The sequence below is a fragment of the Bombina bombina genome, chromosome 3 (genome assembly GCF_027579735.1).
Source record: "Bombina bombina isolate aBomBom1 chromosome 3, aBomBom1.pri, whole genome shotgun sequence".
In the NCBI taxonomy this organism is placed as follows: domain Eukaryota; kingdom Metazoa; phylum Chordata; class Amphibia; order Anura; family Bombinatoridae; genus Bombina; species Bombina bombina.
In genome coordinates, this window is record NC_069501.1 from 49125840 (window position 1) to 49152574 (window position 26735).

Sequence of the window (26735 nt, forward strand, 5' to 3'; positions counted from 1 at the left end):
GTAAGAGTTGATAGTAGGGAACTCGTCTCATGAGAAATAGAATCCCCAGAGTCGGATGGCTCAGTGGGCACCCCGATTCCCCAATCCCGAGGAACAGAGCACTCTAAAACGGCATTTGGAACATAACTGATGGGCATGTATCACCCGGGCCAATTCATATTCTTCGCAAGAAGTCTGGGACACTGCCGCCTCCAGAGAACCAGACACCAGGAGACCAGGATTTCTCCGTCGCCACGTGGTCAGGAAAACGGAAATGGGGTCACAAGGTAAACCGTGCAGTCCATGCAAAAGCGCACCTGACCGAAAAGGCAGCGTCATTAGACATAGGCTGTATGTTCCAAAATAGCCATGAGCCGAAGCAACACTACACAGTAGCAGACAGAATCACATAACAAACATGATTATAAACCCCCCTGTTCAATAATCCCCCTCAGGAGATATTAACCCTCGATTCCTAGATACAAAAAGGAGCCTCACTGAGACCCTATGTTAAAGTTATCCCCGAAAGTTTGTAGCCCCTCTCGGATAAACAGTTGAAATTACAATACATCCATGATGAAAGTAAAATGAAACAATCTTACCGGAATCTACGCCATGGAACAGGAACACGGCCCTTCAAGTGTGACAGATAGTAGCGTTGCCTCTGCCATGGACTTGAGAGAAATAAGCAGGAAGCGAAACTCGTCAATGCCGATTGCTTGTGGAGCTGTTAATATGAGTCGGGTTGGTTTCGCAGAGAGACTCTACCTGCATCTCCGGACTCTAAGTTTCATCCAGGCCCTCACTGAGAGGCTGACAGGACTACTTAAAACTCCAGTCCCATGCCGAAGAGTACTATCCTCCATAAGAGACTATCGAAAACTTCTGACACTTCTCTGCCAGAAAGGCAAAGAATGACTGGAGGATGAGGGAAGTGGGAGGAGTATTTAAGCCTTAGGCTGGGGTGTCTTTGCCTCCTCCTGGTGGCCGGGTTCTTTTTTCCCCAAAAGTAATGAATGCAGCTGTGGACTCTTTCCTTTTATGAAGAAAATATCTTTAAGACCCCTTTAACATAGTTGCTGATATACAGAGTCTGGGGGTTAATCAACTCAGCTCAGTGGCAGACTTTGTGGGTTTAACATCCATCTGAATTTTCTCTTTTTGTATGAAGCTGCTGTCAGTTGCAGAGAGAAGTAGAGAGGGTGAGAAACAGATAGTGAGAGAGACAGAGAGTAAGAGCGAGACAGAAAGAGAGCGACAGAGAGAGAGAGAGAGAGACAGAAAGAGAGCAAGACAGGGAGAGAGAGCAAAACAGAAAGAGAGCGAAACAGAGAGCGAGACAGAAAGAGAGCGAGACAGAAAGAGAGCGAGACAGAAAGAGAGCGAGACAGAAAGAGAGCGAGACAGAAAGAGACAGAGAGAGAGAGATAGAAAGAAAGTGAGACAGAGAGAGACAGAAAGAGAGCGAGACAGAAAGAGACAGAAAGAAAGAGAGCGAGATAGAAAGAGAGCGAGACAGAAAGAGAGAGAGAAAGAGGGAGAGACAGAAAAAGAGTGAGACATAAAGAGAGTGAGACAGAAAGAGACAGAGAGAGATAGAAAGAGAGCGAGAGAGAAAAGCAGAGATTGAGATAGCAAGAGATAGAGACAGAGGGTGAGAGAGAGAGAAACAGAGAGCAACAGAAAGAGAGAGGGACAAAGAGAGAAGCAAAGAATGAGACAGAGAGTGAGAGAGACAGAGAGTGAGGCATAGAGTGAGACAGAGAGTGAGGCAGACAGAGAGAGTGAGAGAAAAGGAGAGAGAAAGAGAGCGAGCGAGAGAGAAAATGAGCGAGAGAGAAAAGCAGAGATTGAGAGAGCGAGAGATAGAGACAGAGGGTGAGAGAGAGAAACAGAGAGCAACAGAAAGAGAGAGGGACAGAGAGAGAAGCAAAGAATGAGACAGAGAGTGAGAGAGACAGAGTGAGAGACAGAGAGTGAGGAAGAGACAGAGAGTGAGGCAAAGACAGAGAGTGAGGCAGAGAGTGAGAGAGACAGACAGTGAGAGTGAGGCAACAGACAGTGAGAGAGAGAGAAAGACAGAGAGAGAGAGAGAGAGAGAGAGAGACAGAGACAATGAGTGAGGCAGAGACAGAGAGTGAGGCAGAGACAGAGAGTGAGAGACAGAGAGTGAGACAGACAGTGAGACAACAGACAGTGAGAGATACAGAGCGTGAGAGAGAGAGAGAGAGAGAGAGAGAGACAGAGAGTGAGGCAGAGACAGAGAGTGAGGCAGAGAGTGAGAGACAGAGAGTGAGACAACAGACAGTGAGAGAGTGAGAGAGACCAAGTGAAAGAGACAGAGAGTGAAAGAGAGAGTGAGAGAGAGACAGAGAGTGAGACAGACAGTGAGAGTGAGACAGACAGAGACAGAGACTGAGAGAGACAGAAAGAGAGAGACAGAGAGTGAGAGACAGAAAAAGTGAGACAGAGAGTGAAAGAGACAGAGTGTGAAAGAGACAGAGTGAGAGAAACAGAGAGAGAGAAACAGAGAGAGAGAGAAACAGACAGTGAGAGACAGAGACAGAGAGACAGAAAGAGAGAGACAGAGAGTGAGAGACAGAAAGAGACAGAGAGTGAAAGAGACAGAGAGTGAAAGAGACAGAGAGTGAAAGAGACAGAGTGAGAGACAGAGACAGATAGTGAGAAACAGAGTGAGAGACAGAAAGAGAGACAAAAAGCGAGAGATGTAATTTAACAACAAATTGCACCATTACAGTTTCATACATAAATAGATACTTTTCTGTTTAATAATGAAATACTTTTACGTATATAAGATCTATTTTTTTAGAGCCCTCTGTTAAGACTGCAAGTCAGAAGCAAAATAGAATACGTTCTACACCAGCAGTTTAGATGATACGTGTGACCATTATAGGTTCTTCCTCTGGCGCCCTCTAGCGAGAAGCATTTTAACCACACTCACCAATTTTTCTTCCTCGCGTTTTCTTTTCATCTCTTCTATTTGTCGCTTTCTTTCTGCTCTCTGTGCTGCCCTTTCTTCCATGGCTAAAAAATATAAATGTAATGTAAATATTCCATCTATAAAGGATAGTGGTTACTGTCTAATAAACAATGTAAAGTGTTTCAGCTTTACTCTGCGAAGCAATAAACGTATTCTGTAAATATATATACACATACATACAGTATGTATTATCTGTTTAGCTGCATATTAATATACGCCCTCAAAATGTTCACCATACAGAGACAAATACGAAAAACAAACATAAAATCAGTGTGCATCAGTTCATTGGAGATCCATAAATTTAGCGTTATATGCCCCTCTATTCAAAGGTATTCAGTCTGCTGTGATTTTGCTGCCCGCTATTATATGTCTGGGTTGCAGGAGGAAATGTGTGGGCTATTCATAGGCAGAGCTCTGTTTGTAGAATGCTCATACATTTATGTTTAAAGAACCGACCAGAAGAAGCTGAAAAACAACGCAGACACCTCTAGTCTGTCCTGCTGCTAGTATTCGCTCCATGAGGTAGAACATAAACTGATGATCCAGGACATCATGAAAGGGTGAGGGACAAAAGACTGAATGTTTCACCTCTCCAGGAAGGCACAGCGCTATAATCCAACAGTAATAATGTTCTTATATGAAGAGACTGACAGAAATACTGGAGTGCCCTTATCCCGTGAATATTACCTGTTACTGCAGGGTGATGTGAAGAAGGTGACATGGGCGATCTCGCAGTGGTCAGTGGGCTCGGAGACAGGTTCAGGTTTCTGCACTCAGAACCGACAAAGGACAAACTGTGAAAAACACTTTTATTTAGCAGCAAAAAGGCCATTAAAGGGACAGTCTACACCAGAATTGTTATTGTTTTAAAAATATAGATAATCCCTTTATTACCCATTCCCCAGTTTTGCATAACAAGCACTGTTATATTAATACACTTTTCACCTCTGTAATTACCTTGTATCTAAGCCTCTGCAGACTGCCCCCATATCTCAGTTATTTTGACATTTGCATTTTACCCAATCAGTGCCCTCTCATAAGTAACGCTACGGGCATGAGCACAATGTTATCTATATGACACATGTGAACTAGCGCTGTCTAACTGTGAAAAGCTGTCAAAATGCACTGAGATAAGAGGTGGTTCAATGGCTTAGAAATTAGCATATGACCTACCTAGGTTTAGCTTTCAACAAAGAATACCAAGAGAACAAAGCAAATTTGATGATAAAAGTACATTGGAAAGTTGTTTAAAATTGCATTCCCTATCTGAATCATCAAAGTTTAATTTTGACTAGACTGCCCCTTTAAGTGGATTCCTGGATAAAAAGAGAAATGAGTACTTCACACAGATACAGTTATACAATTATAGGACTAAAGAATGTTACAAAGAGAGAGAGATAATAGAATAATTCAGAAGTAATTCTAGAGGAAGTGTCAGCTGTTAGTACAGTAAAGAGATGTGCAGTGTACGTGGGACAGACATACGGCACCACTAGGGCGTAAGTAATTACTAGATGGGGAAAGTGATATTTACAAGCAGTAAAATGTAACCTTCCCATGAGTACCTGGGCGCACTCTTAGACTTTGCAGCTATAGTTCCCTTTGTCCCCACGTCACTTCCCCTGTTGCGTGTGTCCCTGGATGGAGGAGCCTGCTTGCACAGCTCTGCGGTTACAGTGCTGGCTTTGTCACATTCCTGCTTTGAAATGATCAGTCTCTGGTTTTCCATGAGACCCAATATCATCTCCTTCTGCTCCTGCAGCTGTCTTCTCTGCTCATCTATCATCTGCCGCTGAAACTTGTGCCGGCTCTCAAAATTCTCACCGTAACCCGGAATTTTTTGTCGTGTTCCAGAATGGATTCTGTCTGTGGCATTGGTTGATTGCAGATGGTGCTCAGCTCGCTCCTCAGCTGTTAGCGTTGCATGTTTACGTGTAACCTGCCAGGCGTGTCTGGGTATCTCTGGGGGTTGGACAGGTGAATTTGTGTCCTGACCAATGGGCATCTTCAGTTCATTGTCAACAGCGGTGAATTCTTCTATCTGCAAAACATGATAGCAGCCAAGTTAAAAAGATATCCCAAGTAGGAGGAAATCTGGTTATTAGCTACATAAACTAAATCAAATCCTTTTAGAAAACATTGTTTTGTTAATGAAACAGACAAAATGTTGAATGGTACTTTTAAAAGGAATATTCCAGTCAAAATGTAAATGCACATAGAGGAATTACATCTGTGAATAGAAACATATTTACTATATACATGTGTTTGCAAAAATGCTTCTAGTAAAAGTTATTACTGTTTTAGTGTTAGCATTTTTCTCTGCACGTGCATGTGAAGCATAGCTAGTCTCAGTGCACCAGCATTTTAAGTACTGCAGCTGCTTAGAGTGCAAGTGGGGCTTCTATCATGTCAGCAATTAACAAACGGAGTCATTAGCAGATGGTACAAGCACCTTAGGCTCTCTGAACAAGTGCTGGGTTTAAAATGCTGGTGCACGGTGCATACTTAAGTACACTTTTGAAACAGCTATAGCTTTTATTAGACATGTATATTACAAAAATGCTTCTATTCAAAACTGAAATGCATCCATGTGGATTCCACTATTGGATGGATTGTCCCTTTAAGTGAACTCAAAATGTAAATAATTATGTGAAGTAAAAAATCTATATTTTGTCTGGTTTTCCTGTAATAAAACATGTTTTTCCTACTGCTCCAGCGCATCCTGACACTACAACATGCTACACAGTGATCCCATAAACCATTTAACACAGCAAAGCAGACACAATAAATATAGTCGGGGGCTGGGGTGATCATGCCAGTGCAGTTTTTATCTCACTATAAATCAGAGAGGGGCATGAGCCCCAGGTTAGAAAGAGGAGAGTGCCCAGTTACCAATGCCGGGTCTCATAACTGTTAAGTAGGAGACTGCTATAAAAACAACAATTTCCTACCAACTGTACAGGGGTCAGGGGCTCCATAGGAGCTTCCATTCATTAAAGGGATATGAAGCCCAATTTTTTATTTCATGATTCAGATAGAGCAGCAATTTTATACAACTTTTTAATTTACTCCTATTATCAATTTCTCTTTGTTCTTTTATTTGAAACGCCAGGAATTTAAGCTTAGGAGCTGGTCCAGTTTTGGTTCAACACCGGGGTAGCATTTGCTGATTGGTGGCTATATTTAGCCACCAATCAGCAAGCAATATCCAGGTGCTGAACAAAAAATGGGCCGGCTCCTGCGCTTACATTCCTGGCGTTTCAAATAAAGGTACCAAAAGAAAGAAGAACAATTGATAATAGAAGTAAATTAGAAATGTGCTTAAAATTGCTGCTCTATCTGAATAATGAAAGAAAAAAATTGGGTTTCATGTCCCTTTAACCCCTTAACGACCGAGGACGTACAGGGTATGTCCTACAAAAAACGGTTGTTAATGACCAAGGACGTACCCTGTACGTCCTAGGTCGTTAAGGGGTTAAAGCCGCTCTAACAGTATTGCAGCGATGCCTCAATGTCGAGGCATCCTGCAATACTGCTCCCGACTGCCGGGCCTCGGATTGATCACTCCCCATGAGTGATCACTTCCGGTTTCGCTCCATGTGGAGCCCGACAGTCTAGCAGAGCATCGGAAACGATCGGACAGGCTTCCAATGCTCTGCTTGTGTGCTGAGTGCCCCGGTTGGTCGAAGCACTCAGTATGTATTAAAATAATATGAAAAGTAAATACATTTTTTTTTTTAAATATTATAAACCCCATATAGCCCCCCAGGGCCGCCACTAGAAATGTTGTGGCCCCTGGTCATCCAATCTGATTCGTTTGTCTGATTCATGTCAATATTTGTAAATATTGACTCTGATCAGTGTGGATCTCCCTCCCTCTCCTCACTTGCGTTTTTGTGGGAGAGAGATTTATCGAATATATTTGATAAAAATTGTGAGACCCAACGTTTCTTTTCAGAGCCATTAACCCCTAGCTTGCCAGTGATCACTATAAATCACTGGCAGTAGCACAGCTGCACTTTTTTGCTATCTGTGCATTTTTTTAGGGGTTAATTTTTTTTAGTAATTTTTATGTGAGACCCAAATGCTCTTTTCAGAGCCATTTAGTTAGTTAATTTAAATTTTGTGTTGATTTTTTTTTAGTAATTTTTTTTTCTGCGACAGATAAAATAAATAGAGAATATATAGTGCCGCTATGTCTGACTCAGACCCCAATTTTGACCCTGCCATATGCTCAGATACATCATTAGATACAGTCTCAACTGTTAGTGATGTATCTGTGGTAGCTAGCCCCCCTTCCAGAAGGAGTTGTTGCCATTGCCGCTGAAGAGTGGGTAACGCCTCATTGCCAGAGGCCAGATATCTCACCCTTCCCAGCAAATCCTGGCATCAATATGGATGTTCCAGGATTTATCCCCCCAACAGTTTCTGGTGTTTCTGGGTGATAATGTATTAGGGAACATTGTCGTCCAAACTAATTTATATGCCCATCAGTTCCATGCTGCAAAGCCTGACTCATATTTGGCAAAGCAGCAATGGGCCCCCATCGATGTGCCAGAATTTTTAAAAATTTTGGGCATTGACTATACTGATGGGCATCATAAAGAAACCCTCCATTTGTTCCTACTAGTGCATTAGCCCCATCTGCTCTACCCCCATTTTCTCCCAGTGTATGTCGAGGAAGAGGTATGAAATGATTCTACATTTCATGCACTTCAGGGACAACAGCCTGTGCCCCCCTAGGGAGCATCCCCAATTTGACAGGCTGTATAAAATCTTTGACCTGATTACCCACTTTGCTTCCAGGTTTGCAGAGGCTTAAACACCTGGAAGGAATATATGCGTGGATGAATCCCTGATAAAGTATAAGGGAAGGCTGGGATTCAAGCAGTATATTACTTTCAAGCACTCCAGATATCGAGTAAAGGTGTATAAGCTCTGTGAGAGCAAGACTGGGTATACTCAGGCCTTCCGGGTGTTTGAGAGAAAGGATAGCCACCTTGACCCTCCAGGTTGCCCAGAACATATGGGAACCACTGGTAAGATTGTCTGGGACCTGATATTACCCCTGATGAACAAAGGGTACCACTTGTATTTAGATCATTTCTATACAAGTGTCCTTTTGTTTAAGCTACTGTATTGCGTTGATACAGTAGCTTGCGGTACAATTAAAAAAAAAAAAACGCGCAAGTTTCCCAGGCCAACTTGCACCCACCCAGCTATGAAGGGGGGGAGACCTCAGTTCTGCACCAAGAGGAGCTCTTGGCAGTTAAGTACAGAGACAAGAAGGATGTAAACCTTCTTACCACCATCCACACAGAGAGGACTGTGGGGATCTCTGTACGTGGCAGAGCTGAGAGCACAATGAAGCCAGTGTGCATCAAGTCTTATAACCGGCAAATGAGTGGGGTTGATCTGGCAGATCAGCTGCTGCAGCCCTACCTAATTATGCAGAAGACCAGGGCCTATTACAAAAAGGTTGCAATTTACTTAATGCAGATTGCAACCCACAACGCTTTTTTGTTGTTCAAAAAAGCAAACCCCAGAATGAAACAGACTTTTTTTTACCAATATTTTGTACCAAGATGAACCTGCTCCCCAGGCAGTGATGGGAGAGAGCAGAGTTGGGGCTACCCATTTTATTTTTAAAATCCCCCCTACTGCCACAAAGCAGAAACCTCAAAAAAATGCAGAGTCTGTACCAAGAGGGGGCAGAGAAGGGACACCATATATCACTGTCCTGATTTCCCTGGACATCCTGGACTCTGCATTGGGGACTGCTTCAGGCGGTATCATACAATGGTCCATTTTTTATTTATTTTTTTAAATTTCCCAGTTTTTTTCTTGGTTATGTTCATTGTTAGAGTTTTTTTTGTTTTTTTTACTTTTACTGTGCCAGATTTTTACATTTCACTACTACTTTTTTATAAGTTCTAAAATTGGTGCTGTATTTTACTAAAACCCTCTGTCAAACCTATGCATGGGGGGCATGGGTATACTCAGGGAGCCTTGCAGAAAACAATCTGGAGTGTTTTTTGGCAATAACTTACAACAGACTCTCCTAAATCATAGTAAAAAATCAATGTGTCTGTAAAAATGAAAATTTAAAAATTACCACCATACACATTCTCCAATGGTTTTGGCTAAAATGGTTGCATCAAAGGCATCAAAGCACACCATATACAATACCTTGGGGTGTCAACATTTCAAATATATACACTTTCATGGCAATAAATAAAACTGGGGTATGCAATAGGCCCCAAAAAAATAAAGATAGGCCTATCAGAAGAAATACTCTCACTTTTAACTAAAATTACAAGTCATAAAATTGTAACAGAACCTTCCCAAAATCCTGGCAAACCTATGCATGGGGGGCATAGGTGTACTCAGGAGGTCTTGCAGAAAACAACCTGGAGTGTTTTTTTGCAATAACTTTCAACAGTCTCTTCTAAATCATAGCCAAAAAGCAATGTGTGTGTAAAAATGAGAAAATACCACCACATACTTTCTCCATTTACATCAAAACCCCCTATTTACAATACCTTGGGTTCTCAACCTCTGAAATATATGCATGTTCATGGCAAGCAAATAAATTGGGGTATGTTAAAAGCCCCCCCCCCCCAAAAGAAGATATGTTAAATTTGAAAAAATAACAAACACATGTCAGAAGTTTGGCATTGCAAACCCCAAACAACCCAACATAGGTGGTATCGCTGTACTCAGGAGATATTGCTGAACAAATATTGGGGTGTTCTTTGGCAGTAACACATAACAGGAACTGTGCCTAAAGTACAATGTGTGTGAAAAATAGCACAAAAAAATGACTACTCAAAAGTTTGACAAAGACTGGTGGCTGTACTTATTGCCCTATAACTTGCAAAAAAAGCAAAGAACATGTAAACATTGGGTATTTCTAAACTCAGGACAAAATTTAGAAACTATTTAGCATGGGTGTTTTTTGGTGGTTGTAGATGTGTAACAGATTTTGGGGGTCAAAGTTAGAAAAAACATAATTTATGCTTACCTGTTAAATTTCTTTCTCTTGTGGTGTATCCAGTCCACGGGTTCATCCATTACTTGTGGGATATTCTCCTTCCCAACAGGAAGTTGCAAGAGGACACCCACAGCAGAGCTGTCTATATAGCTCCTCCCCTAACTGCCACCTCCAGTCATTCGACCGAAGACAAGCAAGAGAAAGGAGAAACCATAGGGTGCAGTGGTGACTGTAGTTAAAAAATAAAATATACCTGCCTTAAAATGACAGGGCGGGCCGTGGACTGGATACACCACAAGAGAAATAAATTTATCAGGTAAGCATAAATTATGTTTTCTCTTGTAAGGTGTATCCAGTCCACGGATCATCCATTACTTGTGGGATACCAATACCAAAGCTAAAGTACACGGATGAAGGGAGGGACAAGGCAGGTACCACTGCCTGTAAAACCTTTCTCCCAAAAATAGCCTCTGAAGAAGCAAAAGTATCAAATTTATAAAACTTTGAAAAAGTATGAAGCGAAGACCAAGTCGCCGCCTTGCAAATCTGTTCAACAGAAGCCTCATTTTTAAAAGCCCATGTGGAAGCCACAGCTCTAGTAGACTGAGCTGTAATCCTTTCAGGAGGCTGCTGGCCAGCAGTCTCATAAGCTAAGCGTATTATACTTCTTAGCCAAAACGAAAGAGAAGTTGCCGAAACCTTTAGGCCTCTCCTCTGTCCAGAGTAGACAACAAACAATGCAGATGTTTGACGAAAATCTTTAGTAGCTTGTAAATAAAACTTTAAAGCACGAACCACGTCAAGATTGTGTAATAAACGTTCCTTCTTTGAAGAAGGATTAGGACACAATGACGGAACAACAATCTCCTGATTGATATTCTTATTTAGATACCACCTTAGGTAAAAACCCAGGTTTGGTACGCAAAACTACCTTATCTGCATGGAAGATCAGATAAGGGGAATCACACTGTAAGGCAGATAACTCGGAAACTCTACGAGCCGAGGAAATAGCTACCAAAAACAGAACTTTCCAAGATAAAAGCTTTATATCTATGGAATGAAGAGGTTCAAACGGAACCCCTTGGAGAACTTTAAGAACCAAATTTAAACTCCATGGCGGAGCAACTGGTTTAAACACAGGCTTGCTTCTAACTAAAGCCTGACAAAACGCCTGAACGTCTGGAGCATCCGCCAGACGCTTGTGCAAAAGAATAGACAGAGCAGAAATCTGTCCCTTTAAGGAACTAGCTGACAATCCCTTTTCCAATCCTTCTTGGAGAAAAGATAATATCTTGGGAATCCTGACTTTACTCCATGAGTAACCCTTGGATTCACACCAATAAGGATATTTACGCCATATCTTATGATAGATTTTCCTGGTGACAGGCTTTCATGCCTGAATCAAGGTATCAATAACTGACTCGGAGAAGCCACGCTTTGATAAAATCAAGCGTTTAATCTCCAGGCAGTCAGTCTCAGAGAAATTAGATTTGGATGGTTGAAAGGACCCTGAAGTAGAAGGTCCTGTCTCAGAGGCAGAGTCCATGGTGGAAGAGATGACATGTCCACCAGATCTGCATACCAAGTCCTGCGTGGCCACGCAGGTGCTATCAAAATCACTGATGCTCTCTCCTGCTTGATTTTGGCAATCAGAAGAGGGAGCAGAGGAAACAGTGGAAACACATAAGCCAGGTTGAAGGACCAAGGCGCTGCTAGAGCATCTATCAGCGTTGCCTTGGGTTCCCTGGACCTGGATCCGTAACAAGGAAGTTTGGCGTTCTGGCGAGACGCCATGAGATCCAGTTCTGGTTCGCCCCAACGTTGAACCAATTGTGCAAACACCTCCGGATGGAGTTCCCACTCCCCCGGATGAAAAGTCTGTCGACTTAGAAAATCCGCCTCCCAGTTCTCTACACCTGGGATATGGATAGCTGATAGGTGGCAAGAGTGAATCTCTGCCCAACGAATTATCTTTGAAACTTCCAACATCGCTAGGGAACTCCTTGTTCCCCCTTGATGGTTGATGTAAGTCACAGTCATGATGTTGTCCAACTGAAATCTGATGAACCTCATTTTCGCTACCTGAGGCCAAGCCTGAAGAGCATTGAATATCGCTCTTAGTTCCAGAATGTTTATTGGAAGGAGGGTCTCCTCCTGAGTCCACGATCCCTGAGCCTTCAGGGAGTTCCAGACTGCCCCCCAGCCTAGAAGGCTGGCATCTGTCATTACTATTGTCCAATCTGGCCTGCGAAAGGTCATACCTTTGGACAGATGGACCCGAGATAGCCACCAGAGAAGAGAATCCCTGGTCTCTTGATCCAGATTTAGTAGAGGGGACAAATCTGTGTAATCCCCATTCCACTGACTGAGCATGCAGAGTTGCAGCGGTCTGAGATGTAGGCGGGCAAACGGCACTATGTCCATTGCCGCTACCATTAAGCCGAATACTTCCATACACTGAGCCACCGAAGGGCGAGAAGTAGAATAAAGAACACGGCAAGAATTTAGAAGTTTTGATAACCTGGTCTCTGTCAGGTAAATCCTCATTTCTACAGAATCTATCAGAGTTCCCAGAAAGGAAACTCTTGTGAGAGGGGATAGAGAACTCTTCTCTTCGTTCACTTTCCACCCGTGCGACCTCAGAAATGCCAGAACTATGTCCGTATGAGACTTGGCAATTTGGAAATTTGACGCCTGTATCAGAATGTCGTCTAAATAAGGGGCCACTGCTATGCCCCGCGGCCTTAGGACCGCCAGAAGTGACCCCAGAACCTTTGTAAAGATTCTTGGAGCTGTAGCTAACCCAAAGGGAAGAGCTACAAACTGCTAATGCCTATCCAGGAAGGCAAACCTGAGAAACCGATGATGATCTTTGTGTATCGGAATGTGAAGATAAGCATCCTTTAAATCCACTGTAGTCATGTATTGACCCTCCTGGATCATAGGTAGGATGGTACGAATAGTCTCCATCTTGAATGATGGGACCCAGAGAAATTTGTTTAGGATCTTGAGATCTAAGATTGGTCTGAAGGTTCCCTCTTTCTTGGGAACCACAAACAGATTTGAATAGAAGCCTTGTCCCTGTTCCTCCTTTGGAACTGGGTGGATCACTCCCATAACTTGGAGGTCTTGAACACAATGTAAGAATGCCTCTCTCTTTATCTGGTTTGCAGATAATTGTGAAAGGTGAAATCTCCCATTTGGAGGGGAAGCTTTGAAGTTCAGAAGATATCCCTGGGATACAATTTCCAACGCCCAGGGATCCTGGACATCTCTTGCCCAAGCCTGGGCAAAGAGAGAAAGTCTGCCCCCTACTAGATCTGTTACCGGATCGGGGGCCAATCCTTCATGCTGTCTTAGAGGCAGCAGCAGGCTTTTTGGCCTGCTTACCTTTGTTCCAAGCCTGGTTAGGTCTCCAGACCGACTTGGACTGGGCAAAAGTTCCCTCTTGTTTTGTATTAGAGGAAGTTGATGCTGCGCTCGTTTTAAAGTTTCGAAAGGCACGAAAATTAGTCTGTTTGGTCCTTGATTTATTAGACCTGTCCTGAGGGAGGGCATGTCCTTTCCCTCCCGTGATATCAGAAATGATCTCCTTCAAACCAGGCCCGAATAGGGTCTGCCCCTTGAAAGGAATATTAAGAAGCTTAGACTTTGAAGTAACGTCAGCTGACCATGATTTAAGCCATAGCGCCCTACGCGCCTGAATAGCAAAACCAGAATTCTTAGCCGTTAGTTTAGTCAAATGAACAATGGCATCAGAAACAAATGAATTGGCTAGCTTAAGTGCTCTAAGCTTTTCAAGTATATCGTCCAATGGGGTCTCTACCTGTAAAGATTCTTCCAGAGACTCAAACCAGAAAGCCGCCGCAGCAGTGACTGGGGCGATGCATGCAAGAGGTTGTAGAATAAAACCTTGTTGAATAAACATTTTCTTAAGGTAACCCTCTAACTTTTTATCCATTGGATCTAAGAAAGCACAACTGTCCTCGACGGGGATAGTAGTACGCTTAGCTAGGGTAGAAACTGCTCCCTCCACCTTAGGGACCGTTTGCCATAAGTCCTGTGTGGCGGCATCTATTGGAAACAATTTCTTAAAAATAGGAGGGGGAGAGAACGGTACACCTGGTCTATCCCATTCCTTAGTAATAATTTCTGAAAACCTTTTAGGTATTGGAAAAACATCAGTGAAAACAGGCACTGCATAGTATTTATCCAATCTGCATAATTTCTCTGGCACTGCAATGGTGTCATTCAGAGTAGCTAAAACCTCCCTGAGCAACACGCAGAGGTGTTCAAGCTTAAATTTAAATGTTGCCATATCAGAATCAGGTTGAATCATCTTCCCTGAGTCAGAAACATCACCCACAGAAAGAAGCTCTCCTTCCTCAGCTTCTGCATATTGTGAGGGGGTATCAGACATAGCTACTAAATCGTCAGTGTGCTCTGTATTCCTTCTAACCCCAGAGCAGTCTCGCTTTCCTCGCAACCCAGGTAGTCTGGATAATACCGCTGACAGTGTATTATCCATGACTGCCGCCATGTCTTGTAAAGTAAACGCCATGGGCGCGCTAGATGTACTTGGCGCCTCTTGAGCGTGAGTCCCTTGAGCGGGAGTCAAAGGCTCTGACACGTGGGGCGAGTTAGTCGGCATAACTTCCCCCTTGTCAGATTCCTCTGGTGATAAATCTTTTAAAGACAGAATATGGTCTTTATAACTTAAAGTGAAATCAGTACATTTGGTACACATTCTAAGGGGGTTCCACCATGCTTGTCGAGAGTTTCAAGAGAATGACTGGAGGTGGCAGTTAGGGGAGGAGCTATATAGACAGCTCTGCTGTGGGTGATCATCTTGCAGCTTCCTGTTGGGAAGGAGAATATCCCATAAGTAATGGATGATCCGTGGACTGGATACACCTTACAAGAGAAAGTGTGTTTTGTTCCATTTTTTTTTCCATCATATTTTTTTATAGCAAAGATATGATGAAAATTATGGTATCTTTAGAAAGTCAATTTAATGGCGAGAAAAACGGTATATAATATGTGTGGGTACAGTAAATAAGTAAGAGGAAAATTACAGCTAAACACAAACAGCGCAAAAAAGTAAAAATAGCCATGGTCCCAAAAGGTCAGAAAATTGAAAAGTGCTGTGGTCATTAAGGGGTTAAAGGGACATGAAATCCAAAAATTTTCTTTCATGATTCAGATAGAGAAGGCAATTTTAACCCCTTAAGGACCAACGACGTACAGGGTATGTCCTACAAAAAAATGTAGTTAACGACCAAGGACATATCCTGTACGTCATTGGTTCCTTCAAGCGGTGGAAACGATCCTGATCACTTCCAGCCGCTTTCCTGTTATTGCAGTGATGCCTCTATATTGAGGCATCCTGCAATAACAGTTTTTAGCCATCCGATGCAGAGAGAAACACTCTGTGGCCCTCTCTGCATCGGAACATCGATAGCCACGATCATTGGGTGGGAGCCGATGTGGGAGGTGGGTGGGCGGCCATCGGTGGGAGGAATCTGTATTAGGGAGCGGGATCGCTGGCGGGGTCACCCGGAGCACGCACGTGCACGGGGGGGGGGGTCGGCACGGGTGCAGGTGGGAACCGCTACACTATGGAACATTTGCCCAAATAAAGTGGGAGAGAGGAGGGAGGGAATTGGGATCTAAGGGATCTGGGAGGGGGTGGGGGTTGGTTTTTGAGGGGGGGGGAAGCTACACTACAGAAAAATAGGGAAAATTTAAAAAAAACAACAACATTTTATTGTTAACTGGGTACTGGCAGACAGCTGCCAGTACCCAAGATGTCGCAAATAAGATAGAGGGGGAGGGTTAGAGAGCTGTTTGGGGGGATCCTACACAGCAGAATATGGCTTTAAAAAAAAAAAAATAATAAAAAAAAAAAAAAAATTGTGTTTCACGTACCTTTAATACCTATAAGGATATGAAACCCCTCATTTTGATATTCCCAACAGTAATTAATGATGATCTGTGGACTCACCGTGTCATTAGAAAGAAAAAAAACAAACTTTTATTTTAGTACTGGCAGACTTTCTGCCAGTACTTAAGATGGCGGGGACAATTGTGGGGTGGAGGAGGAAAGAGAGCTGTTTGGGAGGGATCAGGGGGTCTGATGTGTCAGGTGGGAGGCTTATCTCTACACTAAAGCTAAAATTAACCCTGCAAGATCCCTACAAGCTACCAAATTAACCCCTTCACTGCTGGGCATAATACAAGTGTGGTGCGCAGCGGCATTTAGCGGCCTTCTAATTGCAAAAAAGCAACGCCAAAGCCATATGTCTGCTATTTCTGAACAAAGGGGATCCCAGAGTAGCATTTACAACCATTTGTGCCATAATTGCACAAGCTGTTTGTAAATAATTTCAGTGAGAAACCTAAAGTTTGTAAAAAAGTTTGTGAAAAAGTGAACAATTTTTTTTAATTTAATCGCATTTAGCGGTGAAATGGTGGCATGAAATATACCAAAATTGGCCTAGATCAATACTTTGGGTTGTCTACTACACTAAAGCTAAAATTAACCCTGCAAGCTCCTTACAAGCTCCCTAATTAACCCCTTCACTGCTGGGCATAATACACGTGTGGTGCGCAGTGGCATTTAGAGGGCCTTCTAATTACCAAAAAGCAACACCAAATCCATATATGTATATTTTTTAAACAAAAGGGATACCAGAGAAGCATTTACAACCATTTGTGCCATAATTGCACAAGCTGTTTGTAAATAATTTCAGTGAGAAACCTAAAATTTTGAAAAATGTAAAGTTTTTTTTTTTTATTTGATCGCATTTGGTGGTGAAATGGTGGCATGAAATATACCAAAATGGGCGTAGATCAATACTTTGGGTTGTCTTCTAAAAAAATATATACATGTCATGGGATATTCAGGGATTCCTGAAAGATATCAGGGTTCCAATGTAACTAGCGCTAATTTTGGTGGTTTGGAAATAGCACAGTGCTACTTGTATTTATTGCCCTATAACTTGCAAAAAAAGCAAAGAACATGTAAACATTGGGTATTTCTAAACTCAGGACAAAATTTAGAAACTATTTAGCATAGGTGTTTTTTGTTGATTGTAGATGTGTAACAGATTTTGGGGGTCAAAGTTAGAAAAAGTGTGTTTATTTCCATTTTTTCCTCATATTTTATAATTTTTTTATAGTAAATTATAAGATATGATGAAAATAATGGTATCTTTAGAAAGTCCATTTAATGGCGAGAAAAACGGTATATAATATGTGTGGGTACAGTAAATGAGTAAGAGGAAAATTACAGCTAAACACAAAACACAGCAGAAATGTAAAAGTAGCCTTGGTCCCAAACGGTCAGAAAATGGAAAAGTGCTCTGGTCCTTAAGGGGTTAAGCAACTTTCCAATTTACTTAAATTATTAAATTTGCTTTATTCCTTTAGTATTCTTTGTTAAAAAGCAGCATTGTTTTACTGTGAGTTAGCTGAACAGATTGGGTGAGCCAATGACAAGAGGTATATACAGTATGTGCATCCACCAATTAACAGCTAGCTCCCAGCAGCGCATCCTAGGTAGGATTTTCAACAAAAAACACCAAGAGAACAAAGCAATTTAGATAATAGAAGTCAATTTGAAAATTGTGTGCTCTACTTGAATCTGAAAATAACATTTCTGGGTTTCATGTCCCTTTAAAGACAACATATAACATGTACACATAATGCCCCAAGCATGAATGAGGGGATTACTCATCTCATTCCTCTTTAGGTAGCAGATGACTGCCATAGAAGTTGCAATCATCTGGGCTTTAAATGGGGCCCTAGCACATTAAAACAACAGGGCAAATGACTCCTCTTTTTCACATGCCCAGGTGGCACTTTGCTGATCACCTGAAAGAACCATGAGAATATGAAACAACAGGGGGTGGGGTATCCCCTATGTTGACCCCAAAATACATAGAAAACATGAGAACCCTTATGTGAAAACAGCAATCCTGCTCTTTCAAATTAGTGGTCGTGTGTCCATCCCGCCGCCAGCTGACTGACATAACAAAATATCTCACAGCATTGGTTCTATTTTTGGAGTTTTAGCGATTTTTTATTTATTACCCACTCATCATATAAATATATCATCAGAAAAAGCATGATAATTTTAAACAACTTCCCAGTTTTTTTTAATCACTTTTGCTTTATTTTCTTTGTAAAAAAATAAATAAATTAGGAAAGTATATTGCAAAGTTGTTTTACTACATATAATTACAATCTCAAAATGTTTAATCTCCCCTTAAAGGGATAGGAAAGTCAAAATTTAACTTGCATGATATAGACAGCGCATGTCATTTTAAGACACTTTTAAATTTACTTCTATTTTCAAATGTGCTTCGTTCTCTTGGTATCCCTTGTTGAAAAAGAATACGCACATATCCGACACTAGTGGGAGCTGCTGCCAATTGGTGCCTGCACACATTTGACTCTTGTGATTGGCTGACTAGATATGTTCAGATAGCTGCCAGTAGTGCAATGCTGTTCATTCTGCAAAGGATAACAAGAGAATGAAGCAAATTTGATAACAGAAGTAAATTGGAAAGTTGTTTAAAATTGTATGTTCTATCCAAATCATGAAATAAAATTTTGGGGTTTCCTGTTCCTTTAAATAAAAAGCGCTTTGGTTTAACAGACTTAACGCCCATTATAATCTAATCTAATTTGTCACCTATCCATGTCATGGAGTAATATGGCCCATGACCACAACACAAGGACACGTAACTGACTAATCTCTGTAAGGTTACCTTCTGCTCATGGCCTGTGGGTTTCTCCATGTTGATCTTTCTCTGATCTTCAGTGGTCTCTGTAGGGACACCTAGTGAGGAAGCAGCATCTAGCAGAGCCGCCATCTTTCTCTTGGTCTCTTCTTTCCTCTCCTCCAGTTCTCTTCTCTCCTTGTGTGCTCGGCTCCACAGCTGCCACTCAATAAAGCAATGACGCAGGAGCCGTCTACGGTAACTTTCTGATGCCAATCGCTGTTTCCTAAATGCAACACAGAACATACCTTATAACTGTAAAAACTCGCAGGTCGCATAGCCTTTTGGGAAAACGGCACTTTGTAGAACACTCTATTGGGGCTGTGACATATTGACAAGACTGATGGAGACTGAACACATGAATTGTCAACAAGAAGTGCAGTCTCCGTGCAAATGCTGAAATCCATATTACAAGTGACGCACTGTTTAAATTAATGCAAATTTTGTTTGCGTGAATTCACTGTAATATACGCTCCAACCTGAAAGGTCAAGTAAAGAGTTTGACCAGAGGAAACAATTGTACTAGACTATTCTATTTACCCCTAAGCTGCCATACACCCCTATCTCAAAGTAACCCACTACACTATTAACCCCTAACCCACAACAACCCCACATTCAAAGTGACCCACTACACTATTATACCCTAAACTGCCAAACCCCCCACATTGAAAAGTATCCCAGTACAAAATGAACTATTGGATGTTAGTGGGTTATTTTGTGAAGAGGTGTGTGTGGTGGTTTAGGGGTTAATAGTGTTGTGGGTTACTTTGTGATGTGGTGGTGTGGTGGTTTAGCAGGTACTTTGCAATGTGGGGGTATGGCGATTTAGAAGTCAAGAGTGTAGCGAGTATTTTGTCGTTTAGGGGTTATTACAGTTTGGGGCTTATTGCGATTCAGGTTAGTGCGTGAGTATGGGTGTTAGGTTTTTTCCTTTTTTCCTCCCTCCATTGAAGTGAATGGGAGAGTACGTTAACATGGCTGCAATATTGTAACTTTTGCTCTTTGCTCATTTCAACTTGTAATACACACAGTACCCGACGCGTGCAGAAGTCAAGCAAAGTTAGCATGCCAGCGGGAGCGGTAATTACCGATCCACTCGCAATCTAGCCCTTAATGTTTATTTTATATGTAAAACTAATATTTTGTTTAACCCTCAGAGCGAAAAAAAAATTCCATTAAGGCCCCTAATTAGAAGTGCTTTGACACCTTTGGAATCTCTGCTCAGGGGCAGCATAAAACTCAAAAACACAGACACACTGTCTGCATATGCTTCACCTTGTGCAATAGTGATGTTACAAATTATCATATAGTCATGACGTCACACACACTGGTATATGTAAACAAGTGAGCTATACCGCATGCCTTAGAAATATATCATTATGTTTAGATTCCATGTTCAGTACATTTATATAAATATTTAGTGACATCTATAAATGACTGTAAAAGTATAATTAATTATATTTGTGTTATTTATGAGTCGCCTGACAGCAACCAGCATTGCCTGTATAAGCTATGGCGCTGATGTTAGTTATTGAATGAGCCGTCAGCAATACCTGCTAAGAAGCCCACCTAGGAGGTTGCTGTATTCTCACAGGAGATGGCAGTCAGTGATAACACAATGAACATAATACATCTAAATGGAATAATAGCTAAACAAAGCTTTACTTATCACACTATGAGCTAACAAAAAGTTATCAATCATAGTCCCTTTTTAAAAACAAAATTAGAGAACTCTAAAAGCTACAATAATTGGATAGCTATCATGCTCTAAAAACAGAACATGAATATTTTTAGCCTGGATAATTGTGTCTCTCTAAAAAATCATACCTGTTCTGCTCTCTCAAATCCAACTCCATTTTTTCTGTCTCCCGCTCCAGCCTCCTTGACCACACATAGTCTCTCCACGCCCGAAAAACCCATAGCTGGTGTTTCCAGTCAGCTAGTGCTCTGGCCTTACCCATCTTTACCCTGCGCTCCAGGACCAGCTTATACCAGGCGGAGAAATACTTCTGGAGACACTGAAGGGAAACACAGAGTTTAAAAGGTAACAGCGAGTGTCAGAGGTCACCACAGACAAACAGAGGTCTCATAGAGACTTAGCGGTCAAAACAGACAGAGGTCACAGAGAGTCAGAGGTGATCACAGAGAGAAAATGTTCCCAGAGATAATCTGAGGTCACAGTGAAAAATTCAGAGGTCCTGACAGAAAGTGAGAAGTTACCACAGTGATGACCGCAGAGTCAGAAGTCACGGTGAGAGAGACAGAGGTGACCACAGAGAGACAGTGGTCAGAAGGTGAGGAGACCACAGAAGAGGTACATATAGAGAGTGAGCCAGGTCATCATAGTTAAACCGTGGTCACCAAGAGGTCACAGAGAGACAAAGGTTCACCACACAATGCAGCAGGACAGCAGGCAAGGCCAGTAACATGCTCAGTTGTATAGAATGAGGTATTAACAGCAGTAAAATCAGTTGTAGCTAGTTCTATGCGCACATATATCTCACCTTGTAGTTCTCTGCATAAATCTGGCTGAGACGTTCCTGAATCCTGGCCTGTTTTTGCATCTTCTCCTTGTCTGTTGCTGGTTTCGGGGAGTCAGGCCACAGACGGGTCCTCTCTGGGAGCTTTACAGAGTTTTCCACCTCTTGCCTATTTCGTTCACTGTGAAGACAATGGGAACATATTGCTCATCATCTAACTGTAAATAACACAGTTACATTGCTTTAATTAATGCAGCAGGACAAACACAAACACAAACATAATCATAAACAAAATAAAAGTAAATTCAAATCAAGTGACCATATACAGCCAAAAGGTGATGGTGAGGTCACTAACTACTTTTGAGTTATGTCATACTCCTATTTCTACAAGAGGCTTACTTTCATTGACCTGTAAACTCCTAACTACACACCAGTCTGCCTGCCTTCCTCCTTATAATAAACAATAAGAAAGTGAATTGAATGTTTCTTTATATGACTCAATGTGGGGTAATATACTTAAGCTGAAAGCACTCATATTCTCCTCCATGAGGATACCAGCAATAAATACTAATTAATTAGGTGGCACCTGACGCAAACGAGATCTTCTGTAAATCATCCAAATGGTGCCGGAGAGGTTGTGGCGAGTTGGGAGACATTATCTCACATATGGTGGTCATGTCCACTAATTGTACCTTATAGGAAACAGGTCCTTACGAAAATGAAGAAGATCCTTTCTAGCCAAATACCTGTAGATCCTTTTGTTTCTTATTTCACAAAATGTTACAGATTAAGGGCTAGATTACAAGTGGAGTGCCCGGTTTATAAAAAACATAATTTATGCTTACCTGATAAATTCCTTTCTCCTGTAGTGTGGTCAGTCCACGGGTCATCATTACTTCTGGGATATTAACTCCTCCCCAACAGGAAGTGCAAGAGGATCACCCAGCAGAGCTGCTATATAGCTCCTCCCCTCTACGTCACACCCAGTCATTCGACCGAGAACCAACGAGAAAGGAGAAGCTAAAGGGTGCAGTGGTGACTGGAGTATAATTTAAAAATTTAGACCTGCCATAAAAAACAGGGCGGGCCGTGGACTGACCACACTACAGGAGAAAGGAATTTATCAGGTAAGCATAAATTATGTTTTCTCCTGTTAAGTGTGGTCAGTCCACGGGTCATCATTACTTCTGGGATACCAATACCAAAGCTAAAGTACACGGATGACGGGAGGGACAGGCAGGATCTTTATACGGAAGGAACCACTGCCTGAAGAACCTTTCTCCCAAAAACAGCCTCCGAAGAAGCAAAAGTGTCAAATTTGTAAAATTTGGAAAAAGTATGAAGAGAAGACCAAGTTGCAGCCTTGCAAATCTGTTCAACAGAGGCCTCATTCTTAAAGGCCCAAGTGGAAGCCACAGCTCTAGTAGAATGAGCTGTAATTCTTTCAGGAGGCTGCTGTCCAGCAGTCTCATAAGCTAAACGTATTATGCTACGAAGCCAAAAAGAGAGAGAGGTAGCAGAAGCTTTTTGACCTCTCCTCTGTCCAGAATAAACGACAAACAGGGAAGAAGTTTGTCGAAAATCTTTAGTTGCCTGTAAATAAAATTTCAGGGCACGGACTACATCTAGATTGTGTAGAAGACGTTCCTTCTTTGAAGAAGGATTAGGACACAATGATGGAACAACAATCTCTTGATTGATATTCCTGTTAGTGACCACCTTAGGTAAGAACCCAGGTTTAGTACGCAGAACTACCTTGTCTGAATGAAAAATCAGATAAGGCGAATCACAATGTAAGGCCGATAACTCAGAGACTCTTCGAGCCGAGGAAATAGCCATTAAAAACAGAACTTTCCAAGATAACAATTTGATATCAATGGAATGAAGGGGTTCAAACGGAACACCCTGTAAAACGTTAAGAACTAAGTTTAAACTCCATGGTGGAGCAACAGTTTTAAACACAGGCTTAATCCTGGCCAAAGCCTGACAAAAAGCCTGAACGTCTGGAACTTCTGACAGACGTTTGTGTAAAAGAATGGACAGAGCTGAAATCTGTCCCTTTAAGGAACTAGCGGATAAACCCTTTTCTAAACCTTCTTGTAGAAAAGACAATATCCTAGGAATCCTAACCTTACTCCATGAGTAACTCTTGGATTCGCACCAATGTAAGTATTTACGCCATATTTTATGGTAAATCTTTCTGGTAACAGGCTTCCTAGCCTGTATTAAGGTATCAATTACTGACTCAGAAAATCCACGTTTTGATAAAATCAAGCGTTCAATTTCCAAGCAGTCAGCTTCAGAGTAATTAGATTTTGATGTTTGAAGGGACCCTGGATCAGAAGGTCCTGTCTCAGAGGCAGAGACCAAGGTGGACAGGATGACATGTCCACTAGATCTGCATACCAGGTCCTGCGTGGCCACGCAGGCGCTATTAGAATCACCGATGCTCTCTCCTGTTTGATCCTGGCAATCAATCGAGGAAGCATCGGGAAGGGTGGAAACACATAAGCCATCCCGAAGGTCCAAGGTGCTGTCAAAGCATCTACCAGGACCGCTCCCGGATCCCTGGATCTGGACCCGTAACAAGGAAGCTTGGCGTTCTGTCGAGACGCCATGAGATCTATCTCTGGTTTGCCCCAACGTCGAAGTATTTGGGCAAAGACCTCCGGATGAAGTTCCCACTCCCCCGGATGAAAAGTCTGACGACTTAGGAAATCCGCCTCCCAGTTCTCCACCCCCGGGATGTGGATTGCTGACAGGTGGCAAGAGTGAGACTCTGCCCAGCGAATTATCTTTGATACTTCCATCATCGCTAGGGAGCTTCTTGTCCCTCCTTGATGGTTGATGTAAGCTACAGTCGTGATGTTGTCCGACTGAAACCTGATGAACCCCCGAGTTGTTAACTGGGGCCAAGCCAGAAGGGCATTGAGAACTGCTCTCAATTCCAGAATGTTTATTGGAAGGAGACTCTCCTCCTGAGTCCATGATCCCTGAGCCTTCAGAGAATTCCAGACAGCGCCCCAACCTAGTAGGCTGGCGTCTGTTGTTACAATTGTCCAATCTGGCCTGCTGAATGGCATCCCCCTGGACAGATGTGGCCGAGAAAGCCACCAAAGAAGAGAATTTCTGGTCTCTTGATCCAGATTCAGAGTAGGGGACAAATCTGAGTAATCCCCATTCCACTGACTTAGCATGCACAATTGCAGCGGTCTGAGATGCAGGCGTGCAAAGGGTACTATGTCCATTGCCGCTACCATTAAGCCGATTACCTCCATGCATTGAGCCACTGACGGGTGTTGAATGGAATGAAGGACACGGCAAGCATTTTGAAGCTTTGTTAACCTGTCTTCTGTCAGGTAGATCTTCATTTCTACAGAATCTATAAGAGTCCCCAAGTAGGGAACTCTTGTGAGTGGAAAGAGAGAACTCTTCTTTTCGTTCACCTTCCACCCATGCGACCTTAGAAATGCCAGTACTAACTCTGTATGAGACTTGGCAGTTTGAAAGCTTGAAGCTTGTATCAGAATGTCGTCTAGGTACGGAGCTACCGAAATTCCTTGCGGTCTTAGTACCGCCAGAAGAGCGCCCAGAACCTTTGTGAAGATTCTTGGAGCCGTAGCCAATCCGAATGGAAGAGCTACAAACTGGTAATGCCTGTCTAGGAAGGCAAACCTTAGATACCGGTAATGATCTTTGTGAATCGGTACGTGAAGATAAGCGTCCTTTAAATCCACTGTGGTCATGTACTGACCCTTTTGGATCATGGGTAGGATTGTCCGAATAGTTTCCATTTTGAACGATGGAACTCTTAGGAATTTGTTTAGGATCTTTAAATCCAAGATTGGTCTGAAGGTTCCTTCTTTCTTGGGAACCACAAACAGATTTGAGTAAAACCCCTGTCCGTGTTCCGACCGCGGAACCGGGTGGATCACTTCCATTAGTAAGAGATCTTGTACACAGCGTAGAAACGCCTCTTTCTTTATTTGGTCTGTTGACAACCTTGAAAGATGAAATCTCCCTTTTGGGGGAGAGGTTTTGAAGTCCAGAAGATATCCCTGAGATATGATCTCTAAAGCCCAGGGATCCTGGACATCTCTTGCCCAAGCCTGGGCGAAGAGAGAAAGTCTGCCCCCCACTAGATCCGTTCCCGGATCGGGGGCCCTCGATTCATGCTGTCTTAGGGGCAGCAGCAGGTTTCCTGGCCTGCTTGCCCTTGTTCCAGGACTGGTTAGGTCTCCAGCCTTGTCTGTAGCGAGCAACAGCTCCTTCCTGTTTTGGAGCAGAGGAAGTTGATGCTGCTCCTGCCTTGAAATTACGAAAGGTACGAAAATTAGACTGTCTAGCCCTAGGTTTGGCTCTGTCTTGAGGCAGGGCATGGCCTTTACCTCCTGTAATGTCAGCGATAATTTCTTTCAAACCGGGCCCGAATAAGGTCTGCCCTTTGAAATGTATGTTAAGTAATTTAGAAGTAACATCAGCTGACCAGGATTTTAGCCACAGTGCTCTGCGTGCCTGAATGGCGAATCCGGAATTCTTAGCCGTAAGTTTAGTTAAATGTACTACGGCATCTGAAACAAATGAATTAGCTAGCTTAAGCGTTTTAAGCTTATTTGAAATCTCATCTATAGTTATTGAGTCAAGAGTTTCTTCCAGAGACTCGGACCAAAAAGCGGCCGCAGCCGTGACAGACGCAATACATGCAAGGGGTTGTAATATAAAACCTTGTTGAGCAAACATTTTCTTAAGGTAACCCTCTAATTTTTTATCCATTGGATCTGAAAAGGCACAGCTATCCTCCACCGGGATAGTGGTACGCTTAGCCAGAGTAGAAACCGCTCCCTCCACCTTAGGGACCGTCTGCCATAAGTCCCGTGTGGTGGCGTCTATTGGAAACATTTTTCTAAATACAGGAGGGGGGGAAAAGGGTACACCGGGCCTATCCCACTCCTTAGTAATTATCTCTGTAAGCCTCTTAGGTATAGGAAATACGTCAGTACTCGTCGGTACCGCATAGTATCTATCCAGCCTACATAATTTCTCTGGGATTGCAACGGTGTTACAATCATTCAGAGCCGCTAATACCTCCCCTAGCAGTACACGGAGGTTTTCTAGCTTAAACTTAAAGTTTGAAATGTCTGAATCCACTCTATTGGGATCAGCTCCGTCACCTGCAGATTGAAGCTCTCCGTCCTCATGTTCTGCAAATTGTGACGCAGTATCTGACATGGCCCTATTATTATCAGCGCACTCTGTTCTCACCCCAGAGTGATCTCGCTTACCTCTAAGTTCAGGTAATTTAGACAAAACTTCAGTCATAACATTAGCCATGTCCTGTAATGTGATCTGTAATGGCCGCCCTGAAGTACCAGGCGTTACAATATCACGCACCTCCCGAGCGGGAGATGCAGGTACTGACACGTGAGGCAAGTTAGTCGGCATAATTTTCCCCTCGTTGTTTGGTGAATGATGTTCAATTTGTACAGATTGACTTT

The 26735-nt window shown here is 42.6% G+C and overlaps 1 protein-coding gene across 1 annotated transcript in view; it reads right to left on the reverse strand.

Annotated features, from left to right (window-relative positions):
* The window catches only part of CCDC191 (coiled-coil domain containing 191), a 134995-nt gene that overhangs the window by 65837 nt on the left and 42423 nt on the right, over positions 1-26735 (reverse strand). Inside the window, exons 7-12 of the mRNA XM_053705833.1 lie at positions 21265-21421; positions 20588-20778; positions 18749-18986; positions 4546-5021; positions 3668-3774; positions 2942-3024 (exon numbers count right to left, since the gene is read on the reverse strand). Of these exons, the coding sequence (XP_053561808.1) occupies positions 2942-3024; positions 3668-3774; positions 4546-5021; positions 18749-18986; positions 20588-20778; positions 21265-21421 (1252 nt within the window). The remainder of the gene's footprint in view (positions 1-2941; positions 3025-3667; positions 3775-4545; positions 5022-18748; positions 18987-20587; positions 20779-21264; positions 21422-26735) is intronic.